At 39.9% G+C, this 14513-nt stretch overlaps 1 protein-coding gene across 1 annotated transcript in view; it reads right to left on the bottom strand.

Moving 5' to 3' along the window:
• Positions 1-433: 433 nt before the first annotated feature.
• Positions 434-14513, bottom strand: part of ANKRD26 (ankyrin repeat domain containing 26) — a 61537-nt gene continuing 47457 nt past the window's right edge. The window contains exons 29-37 of the mRNA XM_062583374.1: positions 14133-14210; positions 12323-12457; positions 11165-11277; positions 10515-10650; positions 8101-8382; positions 7031-7266; positions 6074-6323; positions 3228-3273; positions 434-1776 (exon numbers count right to left, since the gene is read on the bottom strand). Of these exons, the coding sequence (XP_062439358.1) occupies positions 1628-1776; positions 3228-3273; positions 6074-6323; positions 7031-7266; positions 8101-8382; positions 10515-10650; positions 11165-11277; positions 12323-12457; positions 14133-14210 (1425 nt within the window). The 3' untranslated portion in view covers positions 434-1627. The remainder of the gene's footprint in view (positions 1777-3227; positions 3274-6073; positions 6324-7030; positions 7267-8100; positions 8383-10514; positions 10651-11164; positions 11278-12322; positions 12458-14132; positions 14211-14513) is intronic.

Below are 14513 nucleotides of genomic sequence, written 5' to 3'. Positions count from 1 at the left end.
CTTCTGGCCCTTGGCCGGGCTGCCGGGGCAGGCTGAAGGAGCAGCCGGCAAGCCAAACGAAGGCAGCAGAGGAGAGCTCTCCCTTGCTCCAACGGCCTCTCTTCCCGCAGCCCTGCACATACCTGATTCTAGGCCAGATCAAGGCGAGAGAGGGCGAGGGAGGGAGGGAGAAGGGCTAACCGCCTGCCCAGACTAAGCCTTCAAAACCACAACTTTCATTGTGCGTTCTGGTTAGGGCTGAGCAACGCCAGTCCTGGGACAAAACACAGCTGTTCCCCTACAATGCAGCAACAGGCCAGACTCCCACCAGCTTTGCCCCTCCGGCACCAAGCCGACGGGTACTGTTCTGGAAGAGACAAGCGGCGGGAGTAAGAGGGTACAGTCTTAAGTAGGGAGAGGAGAAAGACAGGAACAGGATAAAGCAAAACAGATGTACTAGAATACAAAATTTATTAATTACAAACTCAGAACAGAATATTTTGAATTAAATACAACAGTTTTGTGTAGATAACTCTGTACTCCTATAAAAAAAGTAGCAGAGAGTGATGGCAGCATTTGTTACTTTCCTCACTGTCTAGTAACTGAATTTTCAGTTTGCATTCAATTCAGTATAACCATTCTTCACTTTCTGGAATTAGTACTTCCCCTGTTTTAGCATCTTCTTATCACAAACAACTTTTAGAGACATGTAATGACAAATACTGATATTCAGTGCATAACTCCCTGAGGTAAGTCAAACTGCCTATGTGTTTCTGATGGAAATGTTCCACAGCATTGCCCCTTCACCAGGGCTGCAACCATCACATCATCAGCCATTACAGCAGCAACAAAAAGCTTGGCTATCCTGTCGTAATATGGAGGAAACTCCAGGTTGATATATTAATGTTCCTTTCTCCATTACAAAGTGTTTCAGGTGCAGCATAGACGTTGATCTAGCAACTGCAAATGTCTAAAGTCACAGCACTACGTAATACAAAAATCAACATAGGATACCGAAACAAACATACCAAAAAGACCACACATCAACTTCCTTGGCATTGCTATAAGCTAACAGTACTTTTTAACCTGAAGCACATAAAAGCAACAGCAATGTAAAATGCCCTATTCTGCAGCTTGAACACTGGTGAAACTTTCAGTTAGTCTACATAAATAGTCACTGCATCAGGACAGAAGCAGCAGACATAAAATAGACTAGATGTGGTAAGTATCAAAATAACACTAGAAACCTTAAATTCACATAAAATGAAAAAGATTAAAAATAACGGAGGGAATGCTTTGGTTAAAGCACAGAACATGAATGGGGCAAGACAATGCATCTGCTCTAGTAAGAGACATTTCAGTAGTCCTGTCAACCTCAGCAATCAAGATTAGTCAATCTGCTAGTCACAAAAATTAGATATGGTTCTTACTGTGAGTGCAAAATAAACAAACGATACATCCCAGTGATATTCTTTACAAACAAGTGCAATGTGCTTGACATTCATTTAATACAGTAATTTACATTCAATAAAGATATATATCTTTATACATCTGAAATAAAGACTTTTCACATCCAAACCATCTAATGGAAAACCATTAACATGCTAAGTAAACCATATAATTTACACAGCTTTCCTCTAGTATTTGTTCAGATCAAATAATTTTTGGTTAAAACATCACGGTACTCCTGTATTGCCCTGGAAAGTGGATCCTGGTCTGCATTTACATTTTTTGAAGATCCATCAGTAGATACCATAGGGGAAGCTCCAGCAGATCCAGTTTCAAGTTCAGCAGTGGCTGAAGGAGGGGGAGGGGGAAAAAAACATGCATTATTTTTACAGTTAGCCTATGCCAAATAAATCACTGGGAAAAAGTGACTAACTGGAGAGGATAAAGATCTGGAAAGATATTTAAAAACATCCATGGGAAAGAGTCAACAGGATAGGCACAAAGAAACAAATACGATTTTCATGTTTGATTATTATTCAACAATATTGCTAAAACTCATGAAAGAAATTTCAGTGACGATACACAAAAAGTCTTCAGGAAACTCAAAAATGACTTCTGCTTAAACAAGTGGTAGATTTAGCACCCTGCAGATCCCTTAACACTCAAGTTCCCATTTTCCTATAAGATCATAGCAGTTCTTTCTTGGAACACTGGACTTCAAAACAGCATCTGCATTTTCTGTGATAAAATTCAAAATAATCTTCCTTTGAAAAGGCAAATACTTCAGTACTGTAGTCAAGCCAAGACAAATCTCTCAGCATACTATCAATATATCTTTCTCTAATGGGTGTCTATATAGCTTGCCCTATCAAAACACTTATTTTTAATGAAGGTACACATTGAATAAAAGCAAAGAACCAGATTTGCTGTCTTTTCTTCAGCTGCCATATTCACACAAAGTCTCAAAACCAAATAAATAATATTATTCCTACTAGGCATGCAATTATATTCAAAATGCAAACAGATTCAATGCAACGGATTTGTGGTCATCCAAGCAAATGGGAAGAGCTTTAAAGAAACAGCTGGCCACTTGCTGGAGGATTGACAACTACTGGAATAGAAGTAAATGCTCTCAGGGGCTACCTGCTTTGAAACAGGCCCAGTCACTGCAAAACTTGACTACGGAGGAACAACTATCGTGAAGAGGTGGGATTATTCTACGGAAATCTGGCTTCATATTATAGAACCTGAATGTTATGCTTATGCTGTATATTCTAAGTAATCAAATCATTCTACATTACCTTTAAAACTGCTAAATGATCTTTTTAGAAAGAGGTATCTCTTGTTACTGAGATACTGATACTGTTTGTATTTTTCAATACAACAAATACTAGCAATAAATGAGACAGCATACATCAAGAACTATAACATAGAGAACGTGTATAGCATGCTTTCACTGTATCTAGGAGAAGTAATTGCTGAAATATATAAAAATCTTAATGCAGGGCTTCTTTTATGTTCAACGTTTGTGCTTGATGATTATCTGTAGCGAAAAGTGACTTCAGCTTAAACCAAGTTTATCTCTGGGGAAGAGGGGTTGGTTTTCTTCCTATTTGTTTGTTTTGGGGGATTTTTTTATTTTTCTTTTCTTTCTAGACACCTGAAAAATATTCTATACAAATATTTTGGTACCAGGAAATTTCCACATAGAACCCTAAATTGAAAAACCTTGGAAATAAAGTTGGAACTAAAACTAAACTAGAACTATAACTGAATTGGAACATATTCTAACAAATCACCTTGTTCAAGTTCTTTAGTGATTTTTTCATCCAGTTCTCGTCGTACCTAGAATTATACATAAAATACAGTCAATATTTCAATAGTTACATTTTTCTAATATTAGCTTCTGAATCATTTAAAACCATAATACGTAATACAAATGGAAAACATATAAGTTTGAGATTTTAATTTTTTGATGAGAAACTCTTCCTGAGAAACCCCAGCTGAGAAACTCAGCTGGAATGTAGCATTCTCATTGCTGAGCAACAATAACTGTATAATAAAATTATTTCTAATGCACTGGCTGGTTCATAACTGGACTTCTAGAAAAAAAGCATAAGGAATTTATAACAATGTATGGTTATGCTCTAGCCTCAAATAAATGAGCAGAATGTCTATTTAGCTGAAACATGCACTGAGTCAACCTCAGCTGAGGCTACTTTTGCAGATTTGTTAAAGAAGCACATTAGAAGCTGCAAGAGGAGCTGCTGCAAGATTGACATATTCCACAACACAGGGAAAAGAAAAAAAAACAGCACTGTGACACATAGAAGTGACCACCAAAACAGACAGTATACAACTTCCAGGCTTATGTAATTAGCAAACATTAGGGCCACAAAGATGATTAGAGACTTGGAGCACCTGATCTAGGTGAGCTGAGAGTGTTTAGCATGGAGCAGAGAACATTCTGGGGTATGCCAAGATACCTAATGGGGCAGGGGATCAAGACAACAGAGACCCAACTCAACCGTAACTCGTCCAGAACAAGAGGAATGGGCACAAACTGAAACAGGAAATTCCATCTCAATATAGTGGGGGCCCCAGGTGAGGCTGCTCGGGGCCTCGTAGCACCCAGAGAACTGCTGGCGTCTCCCTCCTCAGAGATACTCAAACCCCAGCTGGACACAGCCCTGAGCAACCTGCTCTGCCTCAGCCTGCTTTGAGCGGGGCCCGGCCCAGAGGATCTCCTGAGGCTCCTTCCCACCTTGGCCCTTCTGCATGTCCATGCTGAGTTCCAGCAGGAACCCTCACTCACTTCAGCAACAGGTCAGCAGGCTCCTCCAGCAACACACCAGCCAGCAGAAGAACCAAAATACCGTTTGCTGCACTCCACAGCAAAGGACACAGGCCAGAGAGCACCAGGGCCTCTAGAAGGGAAGCACTCTGCAAACCCTCGCAATGTTACAATGAGAACAAAAGAGAATTTTCCAAAAGGAAGTTCTGAATCAGTCAAGTTCATGAATGCTGTCATGCTGTTAACAGCAGTTTTTGTGGCAAGAAGTAAAATACTGCTGATCTAAAAAACATGGAGCTTCCATTATTGAAGAGCTCAGTCTCACACGTGCTCTCACAATGCACTGTCTTGTGATCATTCTCCAAATGGGAGGAAGAGGCCCTTAAGTGGCCACACACATAAAAATAAGAAAGAATATAGACATATCAAAAAAGGCACAACTCTCAGCCCTTTTCTCTTAAACTAGGACAGTGTTTTCCTAGGAGGAGGATGGTTTTCCTCCTTTAACATCATCCTGTTCCATTTTCTGTATTCTTTGCTTTCCTCCCTTGTCCTACTGCTCCAGTTCCCTTGTCCTGGCCTTCACCTTATTTACTCTTGCAAAAGGTCCTCAAATTTTGCCTGCTTTCTGTTGCTTGCATACAGAACAGCCTCTGCTAATGGAACAGTACTGGCTGCCTCTCAAGTTCTTTCTGTAATGTGGATCTTCCTCTATCATCTGAAACAAGGGATCAAAAAAATTCACCACTGCAACTGCCACTGCTGCTCACTACTTGCACTGCTTTATCTGTTACCTGTTTGTTTGCCTGAAATCAAGCTCAGTATGCAGACACCTTGGTTAAACAGAATCCTCAGTACGTGGGCAGTGCCACAGCACTGAGTCAGAATTAGAGGTATCTGAGTACTTCTCATGTTCTGTCAACAACAGAATAAAGGGGAATAAAACAGACTGAAGAGGAGAGTTTGTCCATGCCTCCATTCTGTGCAAAGAAGGGAAAAGATCACAGCATTTTGCGAAGAATTAGGTACTTCCTTGTCCAACTATTGACACGTGGCTCCCAAATCTTACGATATGATGCTACCATTCTGTGAGAACATACTATCACACAGACAGTAGAACTGCTGCAAAATTAGAGCTAACAGGAATTTCTGAGCAGTCAGTTTTACCTATGCAACTACACAGTATTCCTCTTTGAAAAGGAAGATCAATAAATTAATAATATATAGCAAGAACTTCTAAAAAGAACTGTGTCCTAGGCATAGCATAAATCCTTCACTGTTGTATACAGTGAGAAGTTAAGCAATTGCACTTATCTTTTTTTTTTCCTTAAAGCATCTGTACTAGAACATATTCCATTGAAGAAGGCACTAGAATGCACTAGAAGGCACTAGATCAGTGAGGAAGGAAAATATGCCTTGTACAAAGATGTCTGTTGGGCTTTTACATTCATCATAAAGTTATCAATTTAAATAGGTTACATACTCATCTAGAGAATTTCTCATGACCAAATAAATTAAAATGTAATAAATACATTGACTGGAAGCTTCCCATGCAACAGCATTCTTTATCACATTCTCTTTTAAAAGAGCATAGTTAAAAAAATCACTACATAGATGCAAGTAATTTTTGGTCTGTGAGCACTCCTGAATTTTCACAACCCAGGTGACTAAAATACTTTGCCCCCACCCCACACATTTTTGCATTATTTGGATGATGAGCAGCTGTTTTAGCAGATTAGACTGCATGTTTTGGAACTAGAAATGGATGCTGATCTTCAGTTAAGAAGCTGAACCTTGCCTACTGATATTCTAAAGTAGTTGTTGAAAATCACATAAAAACAAACACCTTACCTTAGCCACATAGGCTTCAACTCTATTTCTTGATGATAAAGCATTCCCAGTTGGGCTCATGAAGCTTCCTCCAAGACTCAGACTTCTATTCAGTGCCAAATTGTTGCCAAGATGTCCCAGCTGAGCTGAATACAGAACTGGGCTTGCAGTCAGACCTCCTCCACTGACAATGCTGCTTGCAATTAAAGATCTGCTTCTATGGCGCTCATTAAGGAGTTTAGCATTGGCTTCTGCTAGTTTCTCATTAGCTCTGAAAAATCCAGAAGCATGCATGAAATATTTTTGCTAATGCTTTCAGAAGGTTATTCTCCAGGTCTTGGACCATTATTAGACTTCTGAAAATGGAAGGGTTTACAAGTGTCCAGAAAGAACCTAATTTTTGAAGAGCCTACTTCCAAGAAGTCAGACTACCTGCAGGGAGCAGCAAGAGATGCCAATATTTAGGACTTTTCAGGATCGGAGCTTCAAAACAATCAACGTGATCTATTTACGTGACTTTCCTGAACACTAGTCACTCTAGGTATCCTTCCCAGTGTAGGGAAGATTCTGCTCCGCAGAATCAACTTCTATTCTCCAAACGGCCTCTCCTTATTCAAGCATTTATAGTTAGAGGACAACAGGATAGAACATGAATTTTCTCTTTTTTGTTGTATATAGAAGAGCAGTAAGCTATTACAGATTGGCCAGAAGGCTCACTAGTAAAACACAGGTAACTTCAGAAATCCTCTACAAAGGCATAATCAGTTGTGTTACTGCTGGAACACTGAAGAGAAAGGAAGACAGTCTTAAATACAGGAAAGGGTCTTAGCTTACTTTCTTCATAAATATGCCATCTTAGACTTACAACCAGCATACTGACCAGATGCAGAAAAGGGATTTTAGGAGGAAAATTCATAACAAAAAAGTAGTATCTTATAACTTGCTCAGGAAAAAAAAAAAAAAGGTATACTTACTTACCTTTCCAGTTTATTTGCTAGGCACCTTCTAATTTTTACTTCTTCCAAATAAAGTTCTTTGTACTTTCCCATTTCTGCCTGTGTGGATTCTTTTTGAAAAACATTGTCTTGCTGTGTATTTTTTATTCTGTCCAGTTCTGATTCCAGATCTCTTATTCTGTGCTTTAGCTGGTTTCTCAATGAAGCATGATGACTGGCTCTTATTTGTTCTAATCTGTCCTGGGAGGCTGCCTGCGTCTGAAGTGGATAATACAATTTCAACAACCAGGAAGAAAAAGGGATCAATTTCACACACCCAATTTGAGGAGCATAAGGTTACTCAGGGAGGCAACTGTGCCTCCTCACTTACCATCAACAATCAAGAAAGAAAGTGAACTAACACATTATTTCATTTTCAAGGTCAGAAAAAAACCTGCTCTTACCCGCTGCTACTAATCAAAGCTATTTTTGAAAGAACACTATCCCTATAGGACAGGGCATGCACAAAATAATTCCTCATTGAAATTGCAAGAACCTCCTAAAAAACAACTTCAGTGACTTCTTTTCTGAGCACTTTCCCCTGCAGAATGACAAAGCAGCACCCGTATGCCTGGTCACATAAATTCGAGTTGCAATGGCCATTCAACAACTTCCTGAAGATAAAAAGAGCACCGTCCCTATGCTCTCCTGTGCTACCTGTGATCTCCTTGGACTCAATTCTGTAGCCAAGGGTATAACATATAATAATGCCAATTCCTTACAACGAACAGCCAGAACAAAAAGACAAGATGATGATTTCCCCAGAGAACTGCTCAAACAGAAATATGCCTTTGGCAGGCCTTTGACTCAAGGACCTGCAGACTCTACTGGAAGGTGATCACAGAGCAAGCCCAATCTGTCATACACACACACATGCATGCGCATGAAAGCAATTTTGTGCAACCATTTTTCCTTCTCCCATTTTTCTTCAGGAAAGACATAAGTATAGCACCAACAGAGAAAACCAGATACTGAAGATAAAATAATAAAAGGTGACAAGAACAATGAAGTCACATTATGTGGATTACAGACATAAGCGATAAATTCATTTACCTGCAGAAACAGGTTAACTTCTTGTAGTTTTTGTCTTAGCTCTTGTCCCGCTCTTTCTTCAATCTCTTTTTTATATTGCTCTATTTGGTTGTGATCCACTATATTAGTCTCTAAATGACGTCTGAGGTTAGACACCTCTTCTTTCAGCTGGCATTTACTCTTCTCCAGTTTTTCCTGATTTCCACGCATAGAAGACAGCTCTTCCCCTAGATCCTGATTTCTTGCTTCTAGCTGCATGGATTTTTTAGACTCTATTTCCAGCTGTTGGGAAAGTTCACCAACCTGTAGCCAAAAAAAGAAAAACAAATCAAAATAAGAAACACAGAGACCTAAAGTTACTCAGTTCTGTGAAAATTCATGAAATGTCTCCATTGAGACCATAGTTGTCATCTGCTGACTTGGTATTTAAACCAAAGGAAAATTTATCTTTTAAATGATTTCTGATAGCACTGCTCAGGTTTCCATCCTTTCTCAGTTCTTCTGCAACAGTTTACAAACCAACAAATACTTCACCTAGACAGCACAAACTAGCAGCATTTCACCGATATGGACAGATTGAAAAGTACCAGGGCTTTTCTTTAACAAGCTCTTTGTATGGTCACAGGAAATCAAATACACATACACCTAGCCTCCTTTTCCTTTCATCAGAAACAACACATCACATTTTAGGGGCTTCTTCACACACTTACCAGAGTCAAAGCTTCAAAGCTTCGATGTAAAACTTGCAACAAACATTCTTCTTTCCATTACACTCAAAGCTTTATAAATAGTGGTTCAGAAAGTACCTTTTCAAGTGAAGGCAGGCATATTTGCTTTAGATCGAAGTAATAGTTTGTTTTCAAGAATTTTTAGGAAATGTGAGATTTTCAATAGGCCCCAAGTATCAGCCAAAACTCTGTATTCCTCTCCTCAGGAATGTACCTTTTCTATATGTATTGAACGTACACCCATCATATCCTTGTCTTTTGTAAATAAAATAAGCAGTTCAGCATAGTAAACACTTCAAAGAGCCACTAACAGCAGAAATTTCTGATTCTTTCCTAAATTGCCTAAACATAACCCCCATCATTCAGAAGTCACATAAAGAAGACATGTAAATACTAGCTTTATTACTAAAAATGCACGACTACAAAGGCGGTTGACTCATTCTACAATAGTATCTTATGAAACTAACATATCTCTGAAACAGAATGCTTTAACAACAAATCTGAACTTAAACAACTAGAGAAAAGGTAAATAAAGGTTACATGCTACTGAGGAAAAATGCACATATTTATGAGAACAAGATAGCCAAAGCAACTTCAAAAGCACTTCTCAGAATTCCTTTTCTAGGTGCCTAAGACTTAGAAAGATGAACTGAAACAGGTACTAGTGAACAATAAGGTATGAAACAACTTCCACATCACTTCAGTACCTCCTACCCTCAAAAGCAATGACACAATTTAGAAGAGCAAAATGTGAAGTGTCTCCTATTCAACTGATACATAAGACAGGGCACAAGAAATGATCTTGAACAAAGCCAGCTTCACATAGTTGTTAAATTTGATGGCTTTATTTACCTTTCTTCCAGAGAAAGGATCCATCCATCAGACCTAGAAGGTGCTGCCAGGGCCCCAAAAACAGAAGTTTGGCTGACTCTGTACAGGGCTGACTTACATAGTGCAGCTGTACTGGAAGAGCTACAAGAGACCACAGCAGGGGCTTGGTCCCCTTTGCTCATGAGCTACTTAGAAGTTAGGCTCTCGCCCTTGATCTCTGCCTGAGGCAACAGGCCTGTGCCTGGCCATGTTGCTCTCAATCCTAACTCTGACTCTGATGTGGCGACTTGACTTCCTGGCCTGACTGTGGACCTGTATATCCCTACGTATCACCTTGGGACTCTTGCCTATCCTGCTTACCATTGCCAGATCAGCTGTACTTTTCTTGCTTGGGTTCACAGGTTGCCCAAAGAGGTGATGTAGGCTCCATCCTTAGGAGATATTCAAAAGCTGTCTGGATAGGGTTGTGGGCAATATGCTCTAGGCAACCCTGCCTGAGCAGGGGAGTTGAATTAGAGGATCTCCTGAGGTTCAGAGGTCCCCTTCCAACCTCTACCATTCTGTGATTTTGTCCTCTGGGTTTGTGCCCCGGGCAAGGAGGCCATGGCTCCCACCTGCCTTGCTGCAGCCCTTTTCTCCTGGTTCACCCTCCCTTTATGCACCAGCCTGCCCTTTATTTTCACAGAGACTGCCCTGCACATAAAGGTGTCACTTTTGCTCACAGAGATACCTACATTAGCATTCATAATCATTTTCTACTACTCAAGATGAAACGTGAAAAAAGGTCAATTCATTCTGAAATACAGCCAACAGATAATAACACAGAAAGAAGTAAGGAAAAGAATAAAATAGAATTAAAGAAGGATAAAAGCTTACCTTTGTTCTTAATCTACTGACTTCATGGACCATTTCAGAATACTTGTTCTTCATCTCTCCCTGGGAACTAGACTCACTCTCTCGCATCTCATACGCCTTCAGTTTCTTCATAGCTGTTTTAAGTAGTTTCTTGAATCTGCATAGTAAATTAGTAAGGAAAATAAGAAGCAAAAAGAAAATCAGCTTATTTTACATCAGCTTATGTAAATAGCATGGACCAGGTTTACTTCATCTTTAAAGCACTTTATAGGTCAGGAATTGCTAACAAAAAGAGAGAAGGGGGCAGAAAGAGAGAGAGGGGGCAGAGATGGCAGAGAGAGAGGGCAAAAAGAGAGAGGGGGCAAGAGACGGCAAAAAGAGAGAGAGGGGAGAAGAGAAATAATCTTGGTCCCACAAATGTCCTGGAGGGTTAAAACAGAAATAAAGGACTTCTTTCTTCCCTCCCTCCCAGGATGACTGCAAACAGCCTGCATTTGTAATGACTTTTGCACCTCTTTAAAACCGTATATTCATATACAGAAGCCACTTGCAAAATCTAACCCAAGGCTTGAATTTGTGAACACCTACATACTCACAGTCTTAGGTTCAACTGAAACAAACCTCAACTCCCAACTTATCCAATACTTCTTGCAAGTACTAAAAAGCTGTACCTGTTGCATTCTTTCTGCAGCTCAATGTTTCGTTTCATTTCCTGGTCCAGACGGACTTCTACTGGTCGTTTCAATTCTATCATTTTTTTCACTTTCTTTCTTTCAGTCTCACACTTCCAAATATAGGAAAAAAAACTGTCATACACAACTCAGTAATGGTATCTATATGCAGTATATGTAGATAGCAACCTTCACAAAAAAAAGTTGTAGGATATCTCTTTCTGCTAGCCAAGGTCTGCAGAACTCCAGGGGACAGAATTGCTGTGTGAAACTCAGCACTTCAATCTTCACATCAAACGGGCCAATATCCAGGGACAGAAATAGATGTCTTTTTCCCAAAATGAAGACCACTAGGAGCTCATAGGGGAAAGGTGGAAAAGACACTAGAGAACAGCTTCCTCAATCCTTCTGCTAATAGTAGGGAGTGCTTATGTATCCATATCAGTGAAGAGCAGAGCTTAATTTAAAGTTTCAATGCGATCATCAGGGATCAGTACCCCTCGGAGGAGTTCACTATTACAGAATTATTGGAAGTTTTGTCTGCCTGTACCATTAGCTCCATCTCATCTTTGTGGATGTTTACTGATCCAGGTGTTGTTCTTCCTCCTAGTATTTTCTAGGGCAAACTAGAGGAGAGCTAGCAGCTGTTTTGAGTTTGTACTTGCACCTTTCCTCTGTAGAAAAGGAGAAAAAGGAAAGACTGCCTCTTGGAAGCTAGCAGACACTTGTTTCCCAAGAACCAGTGGATTTGGCTAAAACTCCTTCAATTTGTTCTCCTACAAGGCTTTTAAACTCCTGCGATCCTAAAAATGAGCAGCAGCTCCTCCATATTCTTTATCAAAAAATGAAGCATTTCTAACCCTACCCTGAGGGCCAAAAGAAGACAAGAGAGAATCTGAGGAAAGAACTTGTGGCCTTGCCCCCATATGCTAAACTGATAGCAGACAACACTGGGAACTCTCCTCATGACAGAAGCACCCCAGAGCTTTCACAAAAACATCCAACTGCTTTTATTACTTTCCAATATGACCTCCCAAATCACAACCTAACAAGAGCCTGAATTGCAGGGTTAAAATGAATACCTGAAACTGTAAGAACTCATCAAAAAAGTAACTCTGTTCTCCTGAGTTAGGTGTCTAGAGAATTTTCTAGGCTCACCTGTTCCAAGAGCTCAGCCTTTTCTCTTTCAAGCTGAGCAAGGCGATCTTCAAGTTGGGCTCTTGATTTCAGTTCCTTCTCCCACATACTGCGTGGATCTTTTGCTGTCACTGACAGCACATTCTGGTTTTGCATCTGTGAAAATAACACCACCAAAAGAGAAATCCAAGCAGCTGGAAACATAAGTTATTCCCTTTTCAGCCACATGTAACACTTCAAAGCATCAGTACTGAACTACTGTCAGACAAACTTCACTTAAGAAAAGACAAATGCAGTATTTGGGCCTGAGAGATCTACCTTACTTGTCTCTCCCAAATGCAACATAAAGCAGAAATTTAAACAGAGATATGGCTAAGGTTCTCCTCTACCACTTAATGGTTAAGGTTAATGCAGGGTGTAAAACACAGTCCAGGAAATATAACCAAGAAGAACATTGGCAGATGGTAGAAAACAGGAATGCTCTGCATGTGACAGGGTCAGGTTACAAATCAGGGGAATAAGACGACACATGTAGAAAATCTCCCTATGACATCTGATGGCCTGAAAAGGTTGGTCTAATCCCCTATCCAACCTTCTAGTTCCTGATAACACTTGCATTCAAAGCCCAACCTTTTAAAGCCACAGGCTGGGCAGAACTGAGTATCTTGTCCACCTGAATATTTCCTCCAAAGATCTTCCAGCATTTGCAGTGATACGTACTTGACTAAACGTGTACACATTCTTCTAGTTTTCAGAGGAAATACCCTCCCCTCATTCAGATCAGCTATCTTGTTCATACTTGTACCCAAAGGGACAAAAGATTTCCATCATGGATGCATTTTAATGGAATACAGCTTTCTTATTCTGTTCAAGTCTAAAGCATTGTCAGTTCATGACATACTTTGAGTAGCATCCTAGAGTAAAAAGAATATGTCTACTGATGTTCAGAAGGTTATGAAAGCCTTAACACAGATGCTTAGATTACAAATCCTTGGAGTGTACATTTTTCTCAATCATGTTTACAGAGCAGATAAAATGCTGAGTCTAAGTTCATGAGAACTACTGTGCTAAGGTTAGTAAATTAAAAAACAAACAAACAAAAAAAAGAAGACTGTATGATGGAAATCTCTGGTGGTACCTTCCCCTTGATGGAACACACAGGAGCATGCCATTGAAAACAGAGGGGAAAAAAAAGAAACTTGGAAAACAACTCAGACTTCTCTTGGGCAGAAACAATTTCTCCTCTCAAGCAGATTCTTCTTCCTGCTGTCCACAAAACACCTTTGTTTTCCAACTACAGATTCTTGTGATGATACTTCAGAGTTTCAAAAAAACGCTAGGTCATATAGATACATGAAATGACCTATTTCCCAGCTGCCTGCCACCATACAGCATCACATCAAGTAATTATTCTTTACCTCAACACCCTGTGTGGCAGGACAGCATCATCACCTATTTACAGATGGAGAAAATACAGTAACGTGGTCACACTGGCAAACTGTGATAAATCTGAAAATATTAATCTCCCAAGGCCATTCTCCTCTCAGCTTTAAATAACAAATTTCTCCTGTGCAAAACGTAAATCATATACATGAAAGTAACCATGCAGGTGAATGAAAGTATCTTCATATCACCAAATAAATGCAAAACTCAGTAGCAGGAGAATTAGGGAGTTTGTAGCCTTTCCTCTAAAACCAGGTTGCCTTGCCCTAAAGCTAGAAGGCTATTCTTCAGTCTGCGTCCAACAGACAACCTGAACTTTTCATAAATTACCTGCACAAAAAAACCTTCAAGGACTAAAAGAAGCAATTCTCAGAAACCATTGATGTACCTGCTGATTTTGGTCTTCCTCTGAAGGCACGGGTCCTGTCCACAAGCCAGTGATCAAGTCCTCCAGGCGATTATGAACCTATGGAAGCATTAAAAGAAGCAAAAAAGCCACACTGACACTTTCCAGACTGAAGTTCACACCTCATTTAAGATATATTACCAAAAAGAAATATCACAAGTATTTCTCCCCCTCCCTACTACTATACTATCTACCTCTCCCTGTTCTGCGATCAGAACGGGCTTAGCTTGAGGCTACCGTATAATTGTCAGCTATCATTACCTTTGCCGTTCGCTTCAGGGATAGACACAGACAGACATGGACAGAGATCCACAAGGAATACAGTCACAAATGAATATAGACAGGAGTAGCTTCTTCATCCAC

This window comes from Rhea pennata, chromosome 1 (assembly GCF_028389875.1).
Source record: "Rhea pennata isolate bPtePen1 chromosome 1, bPtePen1.pri, whole genome shotgun sequence".
Taxonomy (NCBI): Eukaryota; Metazoa; Chordata; class Aves; order Rheiformes; family Rheidae; genus Rhea; species Rhea pennata.
The sequence above is the reverse complement of the archived record's forward strand: the minus strand, read 5'-3'. Positions and strand labels throughout refer to the sequence as shown.